The 18,176-nt window shown below is 40.7% G+C and overlaps 1 protein-coding gene across 1 annotated transcript in view; it reads left to right on the forward strand.

The window, feature by feature from the left end:
• pea15 (proliferation and apoptosis adaptor protein 15) overlaps positions 1-18,176 on the forward strand; it is a 66,787-nt gene that overhangs the window by 38,687 nt on the left and 9,924 nt on the right. Inside the window, exons 2-3 of the mRNA XM_080905545.1 lie at positions 17,276-17,450; positions 17,570-17,725. Coding sequence (XP_080761671.1) covers positions 17,279-17,450; positions 17,570-17,725 — 328 coding nt within the window. The 5' untranslated portion in view covers positions 17,276-17,278. The remainder of the gene's footprint in view (positions 1-17,275; positions 17,451-17,569; positions 17,726-18,176) is intronic.

Raw genomic sequence — 18,176 nt, forward strand, 5'->3', positions numbered from 1 at the left:
GACAGAAAACTAAACAGCAGTGGTGTTTGCAGGGTTACTGAAGTTGGACTACCTGGTATATAGAGCTGGGCGATATAAGATTTTTTCATATCACGATATGTTTTTTTCATTTCAGGCGATAACGATATCTATCACGATATAAGCCAAATAACTATATTTGTAAGATTTAAATGTGCTGTTGCTCACAAGTAAAATGTGAAATAATCAGCAACTTGTTTTGATTTAAATATTTATTTCCCATAATAAGTTCAACAGGGCAGATGTACTTAAAATGAGGCTTCAGTTTCAGATAAATAAAGGCAAATATTACAAACTACACAAAAGCTAGCCGCTAAAGCGTTTAAGTTTCAAAATAGAACAAACGAAACAGACTACTAAATTGTCAATTCCACTTAGAAACAAAATATTAATTCTAAAAATAAATCTTAGTTTATTTTACAGAAGAAGAGACAAAATTGACTAACTTATTTAATATTGCTTTGGAAGCCCTGTCTGAGAGAAATGTTTATGTCCAAGGAGTTGGTAACGAGGATCCATTACCTTAATTAGCTGCTTGAATCCTTCATTATCGTTCATTATGTTGCTATGTCTCTTAGCTTTTTTGTCCTATGATAAGACGCTGGAGAAAGCCGACTCAATTGACTGTTGCTGCTTCACAGGGATTCCCTTGGTTGTTTTCGATGACGAATTAGCACTTTCAGTCAGAGATTGAGCGTGCTCTAGTGGGTGGCACTGCTTCAGGTGATAAAAAAGGTTTGTTGTATTTCCAGACTTTGTGGGAACATGCTTTCGGCACAATTTACAGTGCACGTTACTTTGTTTTTTGTCAGACTTCAAATAGCCGAAATACCTCCACACTACAGAACTTCTCTGGCCTTTCCTTTCGACAATCTCTCCGCCATTGGAACCGTCATCTGTGTTCTCTTCAGTAACCTGGTCACCCAAGCTCTCGGTTGATTTTTCTCTAGTCAGCACACTCATTTCCTCCATTACCCGGCCACACGGCGGCTGGCTGCTTCCCAAACAAATACACATGTGCGGCTTGGCACTTGAGCTGTACGTAACAAGTTACGTGACGCTGCGGCTATGATTGGTTCGGCTCTGTGCTGCTTAATTTGTATTGGCTATTCATTTTTTTATAAGAGAGGAAGAGAGAGAGAGATGAGGTCTATCGCAATAGTTTCATTTTTCTATCAAGAAAAAGTTATTTCGCAATACATATCGTTATCGTTCTATCGCCCAGCTCTACTGGTATATAATGTTGTGCTACCTGATTGCTAGCGACACAGCTATGTTAGCATAACATTAGCACAGTGAAGCTGGAGGATGAACGCCAACTTTTTTTCCACTTGATAAAAGTTAACGTGAGGGATTCTGGTGGTCAGGGACAAATGCAATCGCATAGCAGGATGCCATACACGGAGCAAACGTCAGTCAGGAGAACAACTGAGATTATTAGGTTAGGTTAGTTATTAATATACTGCAACAACACGGGAATAGAGAGAGAATTCAACATTAATGAATCAATGTTACTGAAGTGGGGGAAGCGCAGTTTTTGGCTTTCCCCATATTTCAACAGTGCTTCATCTCTTTGCTATGACTGTCGCCCGCCATAATTTGCAGATGATAATGGTTGTAGCTGCTGCAATGCTTTCAACCAAAACAGGCGCAGCTTGATGACGCCATCAACATGTGCTATTGCGATAGAGCGGTATAGTCAAAATCTCTATCGTTGGCCAAATTTATATCGTTTCTATCGTATATCGTTTATATCGCCCACCCCTAGTTCTGAGACCCTTTACAAGTACTTTAACTTCAAAGGTAAATCTGTTTCTGCTTCAGTAAATACTTAGCTATCATTTAGACAGTAGCTGAGATTATGAAGAAGGCGATGAAATTGGATATCTATACAAAAGAATTACCAGTGTGTCACCCATCTGATCATCAGCCTTTTTAATTATCTACATGTTGCAACATGTGGCTCATATGTTCATTACTGATTGGGAAACACTGGGAACAGTAGATTTGCAACAACTGTTTGATCAAACAGGAACCAAAATGAGCACAGTTGGAGAATTACTACTAAAGTTGCCCACAACTACCTCAGTAAAAATGAAACAAAGGGAGGAACAGCCGCGTGTTAACAGTACGGTATCATTCTGTAGCTCAACAGGATGCTGCAGTGTAGCAGCGGTGGATCAAGCTGTTGTATGGCGATGCGAAGCGAACGCTGGGTGATCCCTGCAGTGACCGGACAGCTTTTCCTCCTTATTTGATTGCCATCTGCCGGGGATGGCCGTTTGTTGTTTAATATTGGATAAGAAACATGCAGAGAGGCAGACTGGCTCAGTTTAATGCCTGTGGCATCGAACACTGATCAATTTCTGACTTCTTACTCGCCATAGAGATTCTGCAGTGGCTCATAGAGGCTTTACAGCATGAGACTTTTATTGTGTGCTGGCACATTCTTTGTAGTTACTTCCTGAGTAACCTTTTGAGCAAGTTTAAGACAGGTCATTGGGTTTGTATTTATGTGATTCATAACAGTCATGTTGGATATAAAGTGGCAGCCTTCCTTTCCAATCATGAAGCTGTATAATGACAGTTTTTTTTTTGTATACTTAGTATTTAGTGTCTGATTTCTTTATGATGTTTATATGTATATATGTTTTTATAAAGAGAAAAAGGCATGTTCTGGAGCTCTCCGTGCCACAAAGTTTTGTTGGTATGGCCATGACTACAGTAAAAGCAGTTGTAACCACTGACATGAACTCTCAGCTGCCCAGTTTGTCAGCCTTGGTTTTCTTTAAAGTCATTTTTGCTGATTTTGGGAGCTCTTTTGTTTTCTTGTTGTGCTTAGTCCTGTCTCTCACTGTAATAGTTTCTTGCAGGCAGACAATAGTTTATCTATAAATGTAAGACTCAATGTAAAAGATGGATGTAGTTACCGCATCCGAGCTTAATCTTGCATTCGCTCTCATGGACATCAGGGGGTGTCTCCTGCGGTTACTAAATTCAAATTGTAAATCTGCTCACTCAATAAACAACAAATTGCTTCATGTTTAAATGATGTTAAATAGAACATTATGTTTATTTTGTTAATAATAGTCTCGATTAAAGTCAAAAAATGAGAATAAAGTAGGCTTTGTACAGGGAGTGCAGAATTATTAGGCAAGTTGTATTTTTGAGGAATAATTTTATTATTGAACAACAACCATGTTCTCAATGAACCCAAAAAACTCATTAATATCAAAGCTGAATGTTTTTGGAAGTAGTTTGTAGTTTGTTTTTAGTTTGAGCTATTTTAGGGGGATATCTGTGTGTGCAGGTGACTATTACTGTGCATAATTATTAGGCAACTTAACAAAAAACAAATATATACCCATTTCAATTATTTATTTTTACCAGTGAAACCAATATAACATCTCCACATTCACAAATATACATTTCTTTTTTTTTTTCTTTTTTTTTTTTTTTACATTTCTGACATTCAAAAACAAAACAAAAACAAATCAGCGACCAATATAGCCACCTTTCTTTGCAAGGACACTCAAAAGCCTGCCATCCATGGATTCTGTCAGTGTTTTGATCTGTTCACCATCAACATTGCGTGCAGCAGCAACCACAGCCTCCCAGACACTGTTCAGAGAGGTGTACTGTTTTCCCTCCTTGTAAATCTCACATTTGATGATGGACCACAGGTTCTCAATGGGGTTCAGATCAGGTGAACAAGGAGGCCATGTCATTAGTTTTTCTTCTTTTATACCCTTTCTTGCCAGCCATGCTGTGGAGTACTTGGACGCGTGTGATGGAGCATTGTCCTGCATGAAAATCATGTTTTTCTTGAAGGATGCAGACTTCTTCCTGTACCACTGCTTGAAGAAGGTGTCTTCCAGAAACTGGCAGTAGGACTGGGAGTTGAGCTTGACTCCATCCTCAACCCGAAAAGGCCCCACAAGCTCATCTTTGATGATACCAGCCCAAACCAGTACTCCACCTCCACCTTGCTGGCGTCTGAGTCGGACTGGAGCTCTCTGCCCTTTACCAATCCAGCCACGGGCCCATCCATCTGGCCCATCAAGACTCACTCTCATTTCATCAGTCCATAAAACCTTAGAAAAACCAGTCTTGAGATATTTCTTGGCCCAGTCTTGACGTTTCAGCTTGTGTGTCTTGTTCAGTGGTGGTCGTCTTTCAGCCTTTCTTACCTTGGCCATGTCTCTGAGTATTGCACACCTTGTGCTTTTGGGCACTCCAGTGATGTTGCAGCTCTGAAATATGGCCAAACTGGTGGCAAGTGGCATCTTGGCAGCTGCACGCTTGACTTTTCTCAGGTCATGGGCAGTTATTTTGCGCCTTGGTTTTTCCACACGCTACTTGCGACCCTGTTGACTATTTTGAATGAAACGCTTGATTGTTCGATGATCACGCTTCAGAAGCTTTGCAATTTTGAGACTGCTGCATCCCTCTGCAAGATATCTCACTATTTTTGACTTTTCTGAGCCTGTCAAGTCCTTCTTTTGACCCATTTTGCCAAAGGAAAGGACGTTGCCTAATAATTATGCACACCTGATATAGGGTGTTGATGTCATTAGACCACACCCCTTCTCATTACAGAGATGCACATCACCTAATATGCTTAATTGGTAGTAGGCTTTCGAGCCTATACAGCTTGGAGTAAGACAACATGCATGAAGAGGATGATGTGGACAAAATACTCATTTGCCTAATAATTCTGCACTCCCTGTATATCTTGTATATAAGATATTAATGTTAATTCTAAAATAAGAATCGATAGTTTTCAATTGGATTCACTATTACATCATAGGAGAATAGCTGAGTTTTTCGGGTGTTTTTTTTGTGCCATCCCTACTAAAAAGCTTCTGCAGGCACCACTGGTGATGACAAATACCAGAAACCACATCCAGTAAAATACTAAAACAAACAGAAAAGCTACTTTGTTTCTGTCTCCACTCAAAATGACTTCATCACTCCGCTCACATGAGGAAACATCTTTCATACATATGTAAAACCTGCTTTCACAAGAATTGAGAGCACAAGTAGCTGCTAATCAAATGCACTAAAATAACTGATCATCAGCTCTGCTTAGGTTTGCAAAAATGCATGATAACAAACCACAAGACTTCTGGAACAATGCCCTTTGGAAGGATGAGACCAAAGTGGAGATTTGGCCATAATGCACAGCACCATCTTTGGAGAAAGCCAAACACAACATATCAACACAAACTGAGCATGATGGTGGAGGAGTGATGATTTTTTTGGCTTGTTTTACAGCCACTGGACCTGGACACCTTTCAGTCACTCATCTGACTATAAATATCTCTGTAGATTAAAGTATCCAAGAAGCAAATGTGAGGCCATCTGTCTGGTTGAAATTGACCCAGTGATCAGGACAATGATCCCAAGCACAGCAGCAAATCTACAACAGAATGACTGAAACAGAAAAGAATCAGTGGCCTGATCAAAAACCAACTTCAGCCTGACTCAAAAGCTGTATTAGGACCTGCATAAACAAATGCCAGCAAACCTCAAGAAAGTGAAGCACTGTTGTAAAGAAGAGTGGCTCCATCTGTGTGACAGGCTAAAGGTGGTTCTACACGCTGCTGAATCATCGGGTCTACTTATTTTTATTTTTGTTTTTGTTCATATGACTGCATCTATTATATTTGAACATAATGTTAAACTTGTACAGTCCCACAGGACCCTGTCTTGATAAATGCAACACAAGAATCAAAACTGATTGTAAACAGTGTGTGAGGCCTAATAATGAGCGCATGCTTTAGCACCTGCTTATTGTTGGTAACATATGTCGTCACTTCAGTAAATAGGTTGATTTGCACTGGGAAATCAGCCAATGGCAACATAAGAATGAGTGCAAATTTGTACACCGGAAACAACGGATTAAATAATTGTGCCCACATTCCTCTGCATATTTCTTTATTAATGTTTTTACATTTTAATCCATAGTTAGTGAGTGCAGATATATAGGAATAAAAACACACCAACACCAAAGCAGGTGGGTTGAAGTGAAATGCTTGAAAGACAAAGTAATTAGCTATGTGCTCAGAGATGCTAATTTATATCTGTTTTGGGTGGGAGGGAGATTTCTGACCTGAGATGTAGATTTTGGAGGCGGACATTTGCTGTGACCTGCAACTGTGAGCTCTTCTGCCTCCCACTCCCTGATCCCTTACCTCCTCCTGCTCATATGAGACGGAAGATGCTTTACTGTACTGAGAGATGTGGAAAAAAAAAAACAAGCAAGATGTACAGAGAGGGAAAAACAATATGAAAGAAATGCATTTAAGCTCACTTAAACCTTGGTATGCTTTAAAGTAGCATTGCTCAAATTAGACAGAGATTACGTCATGTAATTATATAATTTTTGGAATAAGAGCCGTTGTTCTGTCAGAATAGGCGCTGCTCTACGTGGAGCGCAGAAGAGATTTTTGTAAAGTCGTTTATGAGAGATTTAAAGATGGAGAGTGGGCGGGACTCCTACTCTCTGCCTCTCAGTGCATCTGAGTGAAATAGAAAAAAGTCCTGAGAGAGAGAAAGAGATGAGGGGAGGTCCTGAAAGGTCAGGGTAATGAACAAGACTGAAACCAGCTCTTCTGCCTCCCTGAGTAAAACAAGATGATAAGATAAGTGATAGCAATTAATATATATTTTTTTTTTTTATTATATTTGTGTCCCTGCCACTCTGGTTTCTAGGAGGGGACCAGAGGTTTCTGAGGGGTGGGTGAGTTTGCTGGTTGTTGCTGCCGGAGGTCATAAAGAGGGTGGTACACAAAAAAACCTCCTTGTGACCTTGGTTTGGTCACTAGCAAATTGCCGCAGTCACCAATTGTTTATGCGGAAAACACAATTTTATGTGCAAATACTCAATAATGGTTAGGGAAATGGGAAATCTTTACTTTCAAAGTAAAAGTTGTCCCTTGTGGCTGAAACTAACACACATTCAAAGGCAGCTTTGAAGGTGAGCGGGCTCTGTGTCTAACTTGTGTTGCACCTTTCACTGTTTCACTACCATTTAGCAAGTAGCTGGTGGGTGTTTATAAGCCAGACCTTCTCCTTGGCATCCATGCAAACTATTGATGACAAGGTTTTTGGTACTGCATTGTGTATCGCTTTGCAACTAATTTCACCTTGTGACTCACAGCAACCACTCTCAGTTGGGCAATACTGCTTAACAGCTGATGCTTGCTAGCTTGTCGTCAACTGGTCTGGAGGCCTAAAGTTTGACAAGGAATGACTGACAACCTACTTTGCAATATGATCTTTGGGAAACTAACTTAAGAATTGCAAACATAGACGTTACAACTGGAGAGAAAGATGCTAATGTACTGTATCGTAATTTCAGAAGCATATTTATTTGATAGATGAAAGATTAATATTCAAAAGTAATCTTTCACATCAACTAAGAGTTGCCAAGAGTTGGATGACTGTAATGTCTGCACAGTGAATTTGACACTAGCAGACAACAAGTTCTTGGCTTGGTGTAGGTAACAACATCTACAAACGTGGAACTACTTCACTTACTTCAAATATCTCATGTGTGTAACCTGCGGCTGTGTATCTTGTGGCTGAACAGATTTCCCAGAGCATAGATGGTGGTCTGATCTCCACACTTTCCAGCGCAGGAATGGTTGCAGAGCAAAGTGATTATTAGAATTACTGCATTGCCACCAACAAGTTAAACTGAAGTTGATATCATGTCAGCCCAGACTAATATTTGTCTGTGTGTTTGTGTTCAAGTATTGTTGCTTTTTTTGTGCAGTCTCCATGACCATGAGTAAACTACTTTAACGGGACGTATATTTATTGTCTGCAGCACTTATATTCAGACAAAAAGAGATGCACGATCATGGCAACCAAGAAAACAGCTTTAAAAGAATTTAAATAAACCACGATCTTTTTCTACTCGCAGGCATGTAAGATGTTTTGAATTAATAACAGATTGAAAATAATACAAATGATGTGTAAAAATCCGTGATGTGTATGACTCGTTCAACTTGGCGTGAACACTGAAATGATTCAGTCCTCCACCAACCTCTCCAACCTCCAAATGTGAATGTTTTCTCCTTTTAAAACTGTAAAATAGATTTTTTTTTTATTCTATGGACACGATTTAGCATTTATGAACTGAAAAACTAACTTCTGAGATACAAATCAATAGAAAACAGACCATGAGTGTATCACGTAGTGCCCTGAGAGTGCCTTGACTCATATGACTCATACTAATTAAAAAACTAGTTCAGGATGTCTGTTTGGGATCTGTGAGATTTTGATGTGCAAGTGTCGATAATTTTCTTTGAGCTCATCTTTCTGAAAGGCCAATGAGCTTATGCCTTGGGAGTCAGGGTCTTTACCCAAATTGTGCTCAAAGCTGGGGTCACATTTGTTATTTTAAGCTGCGAGAAACCTGGAAACCGATGGACCATGAGCTGGTTGAGCTAATATATCACTGGCGTTGTGGTTTATTCAAAAGATTTAAATATTCATGTTAAAATTTAATTTAAATATTTGATCAAGTGACACGGACACATTATTTTATAATGACAATATTAATTAGTTGCAATCCAAAGGTTTGAGATGTATCATTTACTTATTACCATCTGGCAAACTCACAAGCTAACAGTGAGTTTATTGCAGCATTTACACACCAGCAGTCATCGCGATTTCATTAGTGTTAACATATTAAAAAACATTCATTAGAAAAAAACAAACGAAAGAATGTGAAGTATTTTAATATTAATACACTCTGTACAGGGGTAACCAATTCATACAACTGATGAAGATGTAGGGGGACTAACAGCAATAAAGACAAAAGGCAATATCTGTGTGAGGGAGCAGGAGAGCAGGGGTGGGGGAGGAAATGGAGTGCTGGCAAAGATAAACCAGTTGCACAGTTTGAATAAATTGCATAGAGCGGAGACTGTTTCTTGTTCCAGATCTCTGTCAGAAAGATTTTGAGCTGCAATCCTTGTGGTTCGGTTGCTATGGTAAAATCTAAAGGCTTGTCTCCAAGCTGGAGTCCAGCACAGTTGTGTGTGCGCTGTGTTTGTGCCTGCGTGTGTATTTGAAAGGGAGATGGACAGAGTGTGTGTGTGTTTATTTGCCTTTGATACAAGGAGCCACACAGGAGACGTGTGTGTCATGTCTATTGATCGTATGACTGTCACAAGGTCATAGTCAAGAGATGAGCATCCTCACGATGTCTCTTTGTGCTCACTTGTATGTGTCTGAATGCATAGTGCTAACTTTTTCCCCTGTATTGTATTGGTCTCTGTCTGTATTTCAAATGGACTAAAAAAAGAAACTTTTAATACGTTAACTTTTGAAGGGTTTTTTTCCTTAACAAGTCGATCACCCCTGTGTTTTTGTAGGCTTTTGTTCTGAAAGAGACTTTGTCTCTCTGTAATATTTTAAGGTCTTTACCTTCCAATATAAAGTGCCTTGGGATAAATGACATCGTTATGAATTGGTACTATAAAAAAACATTTAATTCAATGTACGAACTGAGTTGAAGCAGAGGAGGGGGAGAGGGGGTCTCGGCCCTGTCGCTAGGTAACAGTCTCCAGGCCTAAAGGCAAAGCCAGGCTTGGTTTCCATGGTGATGTCATTGGTGAATGGAGTTTGGGTGGTTGTGGTATACATATACAGTATACGTGTGTGTGTGTGTGTGTGTGTGTGTGTGTGTGTGTGTGTGTGTGTGTGTGTGTGTGTGTGTGTGTGTGTGTGTGTGTGTGTGTGTCCTAAACAAAGGGAGCAAATGTAAAAAAGAGAAAGAGGAAGAAAATGAGGCCTGTAATGGAAATCATAGCAGCAGCTTTCAGTTCATGGTCTTCTGCGTTTGTATCAGTCGTTATCTTTGTCTTCTCACATGCTGCCTCGTGTTTTGGTACAAGATACCGATCAGCTGCTGCTGTGTCTACTCCAGGACAAATCGTGCGCACGCATGTTGTCGAACATTTATGGGGGGAGAAAGAGAAACAGTAGTTGTGGGTGAGCAGTATGTTGTGTCTGAATGGATAATGACCTGATTGCACAGCAGACTATGGGAGGTGGGCAGGGAGAGGGGGTTAACAGTTAACCGTAATGAAGTGGAAGAAGCCTTGCTGCTTGGTTTCTATTCACACTGAGAGCTGTGGGAGAGCAGTCAGGACCAAACTATGGCTTGAATTGTTTTTGTATAGATTCAGTAAACACCGAGAAGGGACATCAGCTGCCAAAAGTGCATCCTTGACTGCAAGTTTGTCCATTGCTATAGCTAAAAGAAGAATCCTTCCATATGAGGCCATTTATATTGTGCGCTGTGATTGAATTTAATCATTATTAATCTTTGGTTCTCTTCCAAAATGTGTCTCTTATCCTGCCTTACTCCCCTCTATGAGCCTGGTTCTGCTGGAGGCTTCTTCCTCTTAAGTTTTTTTAGCATTTTTCCTTCCCACTGTTGCCAAAGCGCTTACTCATAGTAGGTTCATCTGATTGTTGGAGTTTTCTCTCTATTATTGTAGGGTCTTTACCTTACCCTATAAAGCACCTTGAGGCAACTGATGTTGTGATTTGGCGCTTTAGAAACAGACTTTAATTAAGTTTAATTGTAGCTATAAAATAAGTAAAGAACACACATCAGGCACAGCACAGACACTCTAAAGGAACTTACATCTGGTGGCGTGCATGAGATCTGCCAATTGGATGGGTAGAAGGGTATAAGCTGAGTCATCGGCACAGAGATCAGCTGATCTGCTGGTATCGTAGATGAGCTTCACTTCACGACTTGCCTCAACTCTCAAAATAGAAGTGCGTCTTTCTTCTCTACAGCTCTAGGATGCTGCAGTGTGCGTCGCACTCTCCAGACACTTGGAAACAAAACAAGGTGAAACGTTTTGAAATTCATGCAAAATTCAGTGACGGCTGAACACTCTGGACTTTTGGCTACACATGTCTGCATACAGGATAAGAGAGCCTGTGTCACTAGATACGACTAAGCTCCGGGGCCTCCTTTGCACAGTGTTTTCAAAGTTGCCTAGTTTGGATGATTGCACACATGAACAGCCATAGGGTAAAATAATCCGCTCTGTCTACTGAATAATCTCAGACTGCTCCTGTAATTTGTTTATATGCCTCAAATGATTGTTTTGCATTTCCTGTGACGGGCTTGTTTTGCTGTCCACGGAAAAAAAAAACAGAGCCAGGAGCCAGTTAGGTTAGCTCAACTCAGACTGGAAACGGGGGAATTGAATGCAGTGACTTAGTAAGCATAAAAGTGAAGGCAGGCAGATTTCTTGGCAGTGATACTGATGCAACGCGTTCTCAACATGTTCAGCTATTCATGTAATAACAAACAATATTAATGCAATGTAACTTTTAATAACATAAGCTCCAAACCTCCTTTTGCAAGTCCAAATCTTCCCTTTGCATAGTTGATTACAGCTAAATTAGATTTGCTGCTCATTCAAATGTTTTGCCACTAATTACTTTCCATATATTCGCAATATAACTTGAGTTTTAATTCCAAAAATACCGTCAGACAACCTATGTCTAGCTTTCTGTTCCAGAAATCAGTTTTTCTTGTTCAAGATCGCCTGCAGGCCTCTTTAACAATTAAGTGTAGTGACAGTGCACACAGCAAATAAGCTGACAGAGCTATTGGACTTTGTAATTATAATTTCAGTGACAGCTCTTCCTCCTGCTCGCGCTTTCACATGCAAACACTCGGGCAGAGCAAGAGTGAGCGAGAGGCAGCAGACAGAGGAACGAGCAGACAAAAGCATGTTTGTGTTCATGAGAATGTGAAGCACAGTGGGTCTCTATGTATGGAAGCAGTGTCAGGCTCGTCCCAGAGAAACCAAGCAAAAAGGGGAGGGGTTGCAGTCAGGGAGGCTTTAACAGACTCTTGTGGTTGGAGCATGGTTGCAATACTACACATATATAAATGAAAAACAGTCTTTTACTCTTTTACAGGGAAATCAGGGACTCGTCAGTGGCAGAAAACTGATCTTTTGTGGCATTCAGCTCAGTAGTCAATAACATGATGAAGGTGGTTTCATTCATCGTCATGGTTTCTGTATCAGTTGTCAGGCAACAACGAGCCTCGATGCTCTGACCAAGAAAGCAGTGTCATCCTTAGTTAATAAAAAAGCGTAACATGTTCATTGAGACTTTTTATTTTTTATTTATCCAGCAACTGAAAAACATGTAATTGAGACCATTTGACATCTGCAGACTTTCAGCTTCAATTTAAGCAGTTTTATGTTACAATATGTATGCATTGAAGCAGTTGTGTTTTATATACAGTCCCTCGTTTTCAGACACTCAAAAATAATTTGAAAAACTAACAAAAATTTTAATCAAAAACAATTATGTTTAATGCAATGGCTGCCTGAAGTCTAGATCCCATGTACCACTGTTCACATGAGTACTGGACCTACCTATACAACAATTAGAGTGCAAGATAGGTCATGCATACTATACTGTTATAATCAGCTGCAAAAAGTTAATAAATTTGGCACAATTTTTACAATATTAGGAAAGTTAACTATCTTGCATAAAGTAAAAGAAATGAGCTTCCATAGTTGAACGAACATAAGGTGGTGATCGCTGAGAGCACAGAGGGAGCTAAAAAGAGAAAGAAAAGATATTAGGGAAAGTAAGAAGGGCACACATCAATAAAACGACAATATTCAATATTCCTTTATTTGTCTGTAGCAAGCCCAAGACTGCACATTTTCAGTAGGAATAAGAGTTAAAGGCAGCAGAGAGTCAGAGGAATGTAAACGGGGTGATGGGATAGAAACACTAAATGTAGCCACTCCATCCATTCTTGTTTTGTTTTGCCATTCTCATATAAAAGTACACAAAAGCAGCGCCAGTCCATTGTGGTGCAAAACAGGGAGCAGGCAGGGCGACCTGGGTCGAGAGAGGAGGCTCAGACACACACACACACACACACACACACACACACACACACACACACACACACACACACACACACAACTACAACCTTCATTCTTTCAATCAGCTTCCCTCTGTCATGGGCACAATTCACAAGCTCATGAGCTGAAGCATACAAGCATGCATTCACTTGAGCACACACACACACAAACACACACAGACATACACACACACACAGTATTGAGATCCTCATTGTATTCAGTGGAGTTAAGGTGCATATTCCTGCTCTCTCCCACGCAGAGCTTTGTGTTGATTGAGCAAGTTGCTCTGGTTGGAGAGGAGATGAATATGACATTTAAGACTGAAATAACACACACACACACACACACACACACAAGCATGCACGCACTGTAGAAATGCTCTGTCATCATTGTGCTCTCGCCCCGAGGCTGAGATCAGGGTTCTAATCCAAATGCAACCATTAGCCATTAGAGACAAACAAATGTGACCTTAAATCAGCCTCTGGGACGATTACATTAGCCATCATATTTGCTCTGAGGCTCTGCGTTGGCCCACACATCGAGTGCTGATTTGAAGACTTAGTCGCTCTGTCAGTATCTGTTCATCAAGTCACCAGCTGTTGACTCTACTTTTTTTTCTTCTAGTGTGCATAAAAGGTAACAGGTTACTTTCTGAATGATCGAGCTTAGAAAGTAGTGCATGTGGTGTTGTAGTTTCAGGCACAAATATAACGCCCCCTTTGATGAGGCTAGGATGATATTGCTGTGCAGTGAGATGCTATTGCTTGAGCAAGCAAAGCTGCCTCTACGCTATGTAACGCTCCACAGCGAGTGGGGGCCCTCTGGTGGCAGCGGTAGGCAGCAGCACCGTTATATAGGTCACGCCGCTGATCATGGAGCTCTTCTGGGCTCTCTGTATGCTGTGTTCACTGTGATGAGACTGAGGGGATCAGAGGCAGACAGACCTGCGTGCCAGTGCCCATGATGCACTGCACAGAGCTGCTGCTTCTCGCCAGCTGCATGTATCCCAGGGACAAGCGACCGGGGGGGATGGGACAGAAAGATATCAAATGAACAGTTCATGTTTAATTTTAAGTATAATTATGTTGCACTTGTAGGATTTATAGAAGGCCCTGCTACAACTTGTCTAACTCCCCAAAGTTGCCCAAAGTGTCCCAGAGCAAAACAACAGATCCTGTCGAGTTCCTAGAGAGACTTTTTTTTGGTTTGTTTTTTAGGTGACCTTAATCATTTCAACAAAGCTAATCTGCAGCCTCAGTAAACTCTCTCAGGGACGAAGGAATCTCTCCAGGACTTTGGAAATCCTGAGGCAGCCATGTGATTGGTTGGAAAATGCTGGAAAAATTAGCATTGGCAGCCCACTATGTCTCAGCCCCTCTATCTTTGTCACCAGACTTCACAGTGCAAACCAGGGAGAATTAAGTGTGTGTGTGTGTGTGTGTGTGTGTGTGTGTGTGTGTGTGTGTGTGTGTGTGTGTGTGTGTGTGTGTGTGTGTGTGTGTGTGGCATTTAAAAATGTCAAACCATGTTATAAGTAAGCTGCAACAATTAAGAGTGAGCTTACTTGTGACAACTTTAGTTTACCTAAGAATTAAGATGATACAATCATCATTTGTTTAATCAGGACAAAAATAATATGTGTATGTTAAAATATATATAATGTGAAATGAATGCTTTTCCAGTTTAAGGTCTGGAGCTTCCATGGTGTCAAAGGCTGAGAGGCACGTTACACCCTGGACTGGCTGCTAAACTATTGTGGGGATAACACTTAAAGACAGACAACTATTTACATTCGCATTCACACCTACAGACACACCTGCCTGTGGGAGGCAGGAGGATTATCTGGAGGGAACATGCAAGCTCCAGATAGGAGGACCTGCTTGGTGAAGTGCTAAGCGCTTCACCACTGTGCTCCCACAAAAACAGATTCATGAATATAAATATAAATGATTTAACACAGCACCTGCAAAAATATGTCTGTTTGCTCCTCCCTCTCTCTTCACCTCATGCAGATCATCGCTACACAGTCATCTGAATATGAAAGTGCGTGCAAATCCCTCGACCCAAATATGATAAACCCGAGATATGATTTACAGTCTCACTATAAAAGCTTGCATTTGACCTCATGGTGCACTTTCTTTGCTTCCTCTAAACCAGCGGCGCTGAGCGGAGCAAACAGGCTGCGCAACATGTCTGACACACTGTCAGTTTATGCCTCTGTTTTACTTTGTGTGTGTGTGTGTGTGTGTGGGGGGGGGGGGGGGTGTCCCTTTTTTCACCCACTCCTACACACTGACACACACAAAAACAAATACCCTCATACTATGTCTTTGTAAGAACAACCTTAACCCTAAAATCCTTAAAATGCACGCTCCTTTGCCGCTGGTGTGATCTCTGACCACAGCATGCCTGTGTACTGAATCTTCTGACCACTGCTTACATTTCACGTCAAAGCTGAAAAGAAGCAGATGTTAGGAGAAGGAAAAATTGTGAGTCAAAACTGTTAGCCTCAAAATCTGTTATTCAAACTGGTATTGAAGTAAAACATAAGGAAGCACAGCTTTATTTTAAGTGTAAATAGAGATGTAAAAAATTACTGTCTTGACTCTGTTTATAGAATTTCACGTTATCCCCCCAGAATGAATATTTATTACATCGTAGCTCCAGTGGATTACATAATAATGTGTGTCAGCTGTTCCCAAAGTGTGTGCTGCCGTCCCCTTGTGGATCATGATTTCACAGCAAACGATTCATAAGATGATGTCCTCTACTTCTGATCTGGAGCTTATATCTTATATTGGGTGGGGGGGATGGAGCTCTGGCTGTCATTTCAGTGCCAGGACATTTTCCTTTCAAATCTGGGTATACACTATAAGCCATAATATTAGGTACACCTGCTCAACCCCTCTTCTCTCTGAGTTTCTGCAGAAGACGACCCCAGGTGCCACTCCTGTCAGCTCAGAACAGCAAACAAAAGCTGTAATGAACACAGGATCGTGAAAACTAGGCAACAGATGATCTGAAAAAACGTTGCCCGGTCTCATTCTCGATTTGTTTCTCCTGTGACGTTCAGATGGTAGAATCACAGTTTAGTGTACAACATCAAAGCATGAACAGGAGATCCACATCAAGGATGTGCGGCTGACAAATCTGCAACAGATTGTGATGCTGTCATGTCAACTGGGACCGAACTCTGAGGAGTATTTGCAGCATATTGTTGAGTCTTTGCCATGAAATGTTAGGACAGTTCTGAAGGTAAAAGGAGGACCACGGTGGTATTTGCAAGGTGTACCTATTTCTCTGGCCAGTGAATGTAGAATCCTGCTCACAAACTGTTTTTTTTTTCCCCTCTGGTCTCCTCCCCAGTCGAAACCAGGAGTCACATGTTTAGCCGCAACAATTTCAAAGTCCTGAAATTGTTGGGTTTTCTCTGTTTTCCTTGAATAAGTGCAGGGTCTTTACCTTACAATATAAAGTGCCTTGAGGTGACTGCTGTTGTGGCTTGGCGATGTATTCATAAAATTGAATTGAATTGAACTGAAACACACAGAAAAGCCAACAAACAAAGAAACTGTCATTTTCAGTCATTTCACTAGGGGGAGACAGTCACAAAGGTTTGCATAAGCAGGAGTAAGAAGTGCTTTTGTTTTGCATCCATATTTTACACCCTGCAAGAAGAAGCTGGTGTTGACCCCGAATAAAATGCAGTGCCCATATTCATTGTTATCATTACATGTCAGATATCTTCATTTATGATATTCTCTGATGTATTTTTAATCGTTTTCTGGACAAATGGGAGATCTGCGAAACCTATATGAAATAAAAAGATTATCAAAATAAATCCATCGACTTGTGGTGGAGAAAAATAGACTGAATGTTAAATAAAATCCTCCTCTGGGTTAAAAGATCTTCCCTTTGGGGCCTTCTTGTTATGGTTAAAAGTCTGTGTTTTGTCCAGATTGGTCCTGTTTTTTCTCTTCAGTCAGTCTCCTCTTCCAACTCTCTGCTAAAAACCAAACTCTGGCAGCAAATGACCTTAAAGAAAGGAGATGACTCTGTGTCTTTGTGCTTTTCCATCCCACCCTGACGGTATGCTATTGTCATCAGCTAAGTTTTTCTCGCTGTTTTCCATTGTGAAGTCTGGGAAGTAGGTGGGCTGCTTGCTGCTGCTGCACACAGCAATATTAGATTGAGATAATTTAGGAACCTCTTTCTCTCATCGCTGTAGATTTTGTTCTTTCGCGCTGCCATCGTTGCAACTTAACATTATTTCAATTCTCACCTTTCTTTCTCTTCCCTCTTCCCGTGACCAGACCATGGCGGAGTACAGCTCTCTGCTCAGCGACCTGTCTGAAAACATCACCAACGAGGACTTGGAGCAGCTCAAATCTGCCTGCAAGGAGGACATCCCTGAGGACCAGAGCAACAACATCACCTCCTCCAAAGAGTGGTTCAGCTACCTGGAGAAGAATGACAAGCTGGCCCAGGGTGAGAGACATAAATTAGATCCACTTCTTGTTATGGTTCTTTTCATATGTGGCTTAAATTGATGTCAGAAACACCTTTATGAGCCAAAAAATCTCCTCTAATAATGCTTCCTAATGCAGATAACCTGTCGTACATCGAACACATCTTTGAGATCTCACGGCGACCGGACCTGCTGACAAGGGTGATCGAGTATCGCACCAAAGTGCTCAAGATTTCTGAGGATGATGAGATCGACACCAAGCTCACACGCATCCCTTCGGCCAAGAAATACAAAGGTAGCACGCTCTGTCTTAAAAATTGAGAAAGTTGAATTTGTTTATTTGAAAGATTGTTCCCTGTTTGGTTTAATGTTCTCCCAAATCTGATCTAGTTCTGCTCTCTAGTGGCTCAACCGAATAACTGCCTGAACAGCTTCTTCAGTGATCTTCATTCTCAGTAAATGTATGAAACGGGCTGATCTGCTCATAAAATAGATTAAAAAGAAATCGTGTTTTACATGGTTATACTTGATGTTGTAATCATTAACCAGTAATATGTAAAGTCACAACTAAAGCTTCAGCATTACTGGAAGACCAATATGTGAGAAATAAAGTAATTATTATGTCGTATCAGCCGCATTTCAGTTTCCTCCGTTTCCCCTTTTTTATTTTTAAATTAAATCTCATGTTTTACTTTCAACATTTTAGACACAGATTTAATTATGAGGTTGAAATATACTGCTGGTAT

This window comes from Rhamphochromis sp. 'chilingali', assembly GCF_963969265.1.
Source record: "Rhamphochromis sp. 'chilingali' genome assembly, chromosome: 1".
NCBI classification, from domain to species: domain Eukaryota; kingdom Metazoa; phylum Chordata; class Actinopteri; order Cichliformes; family Cichlidae; genus Rhamphochromis; species Rhamphochromis sp. 'chilingali'.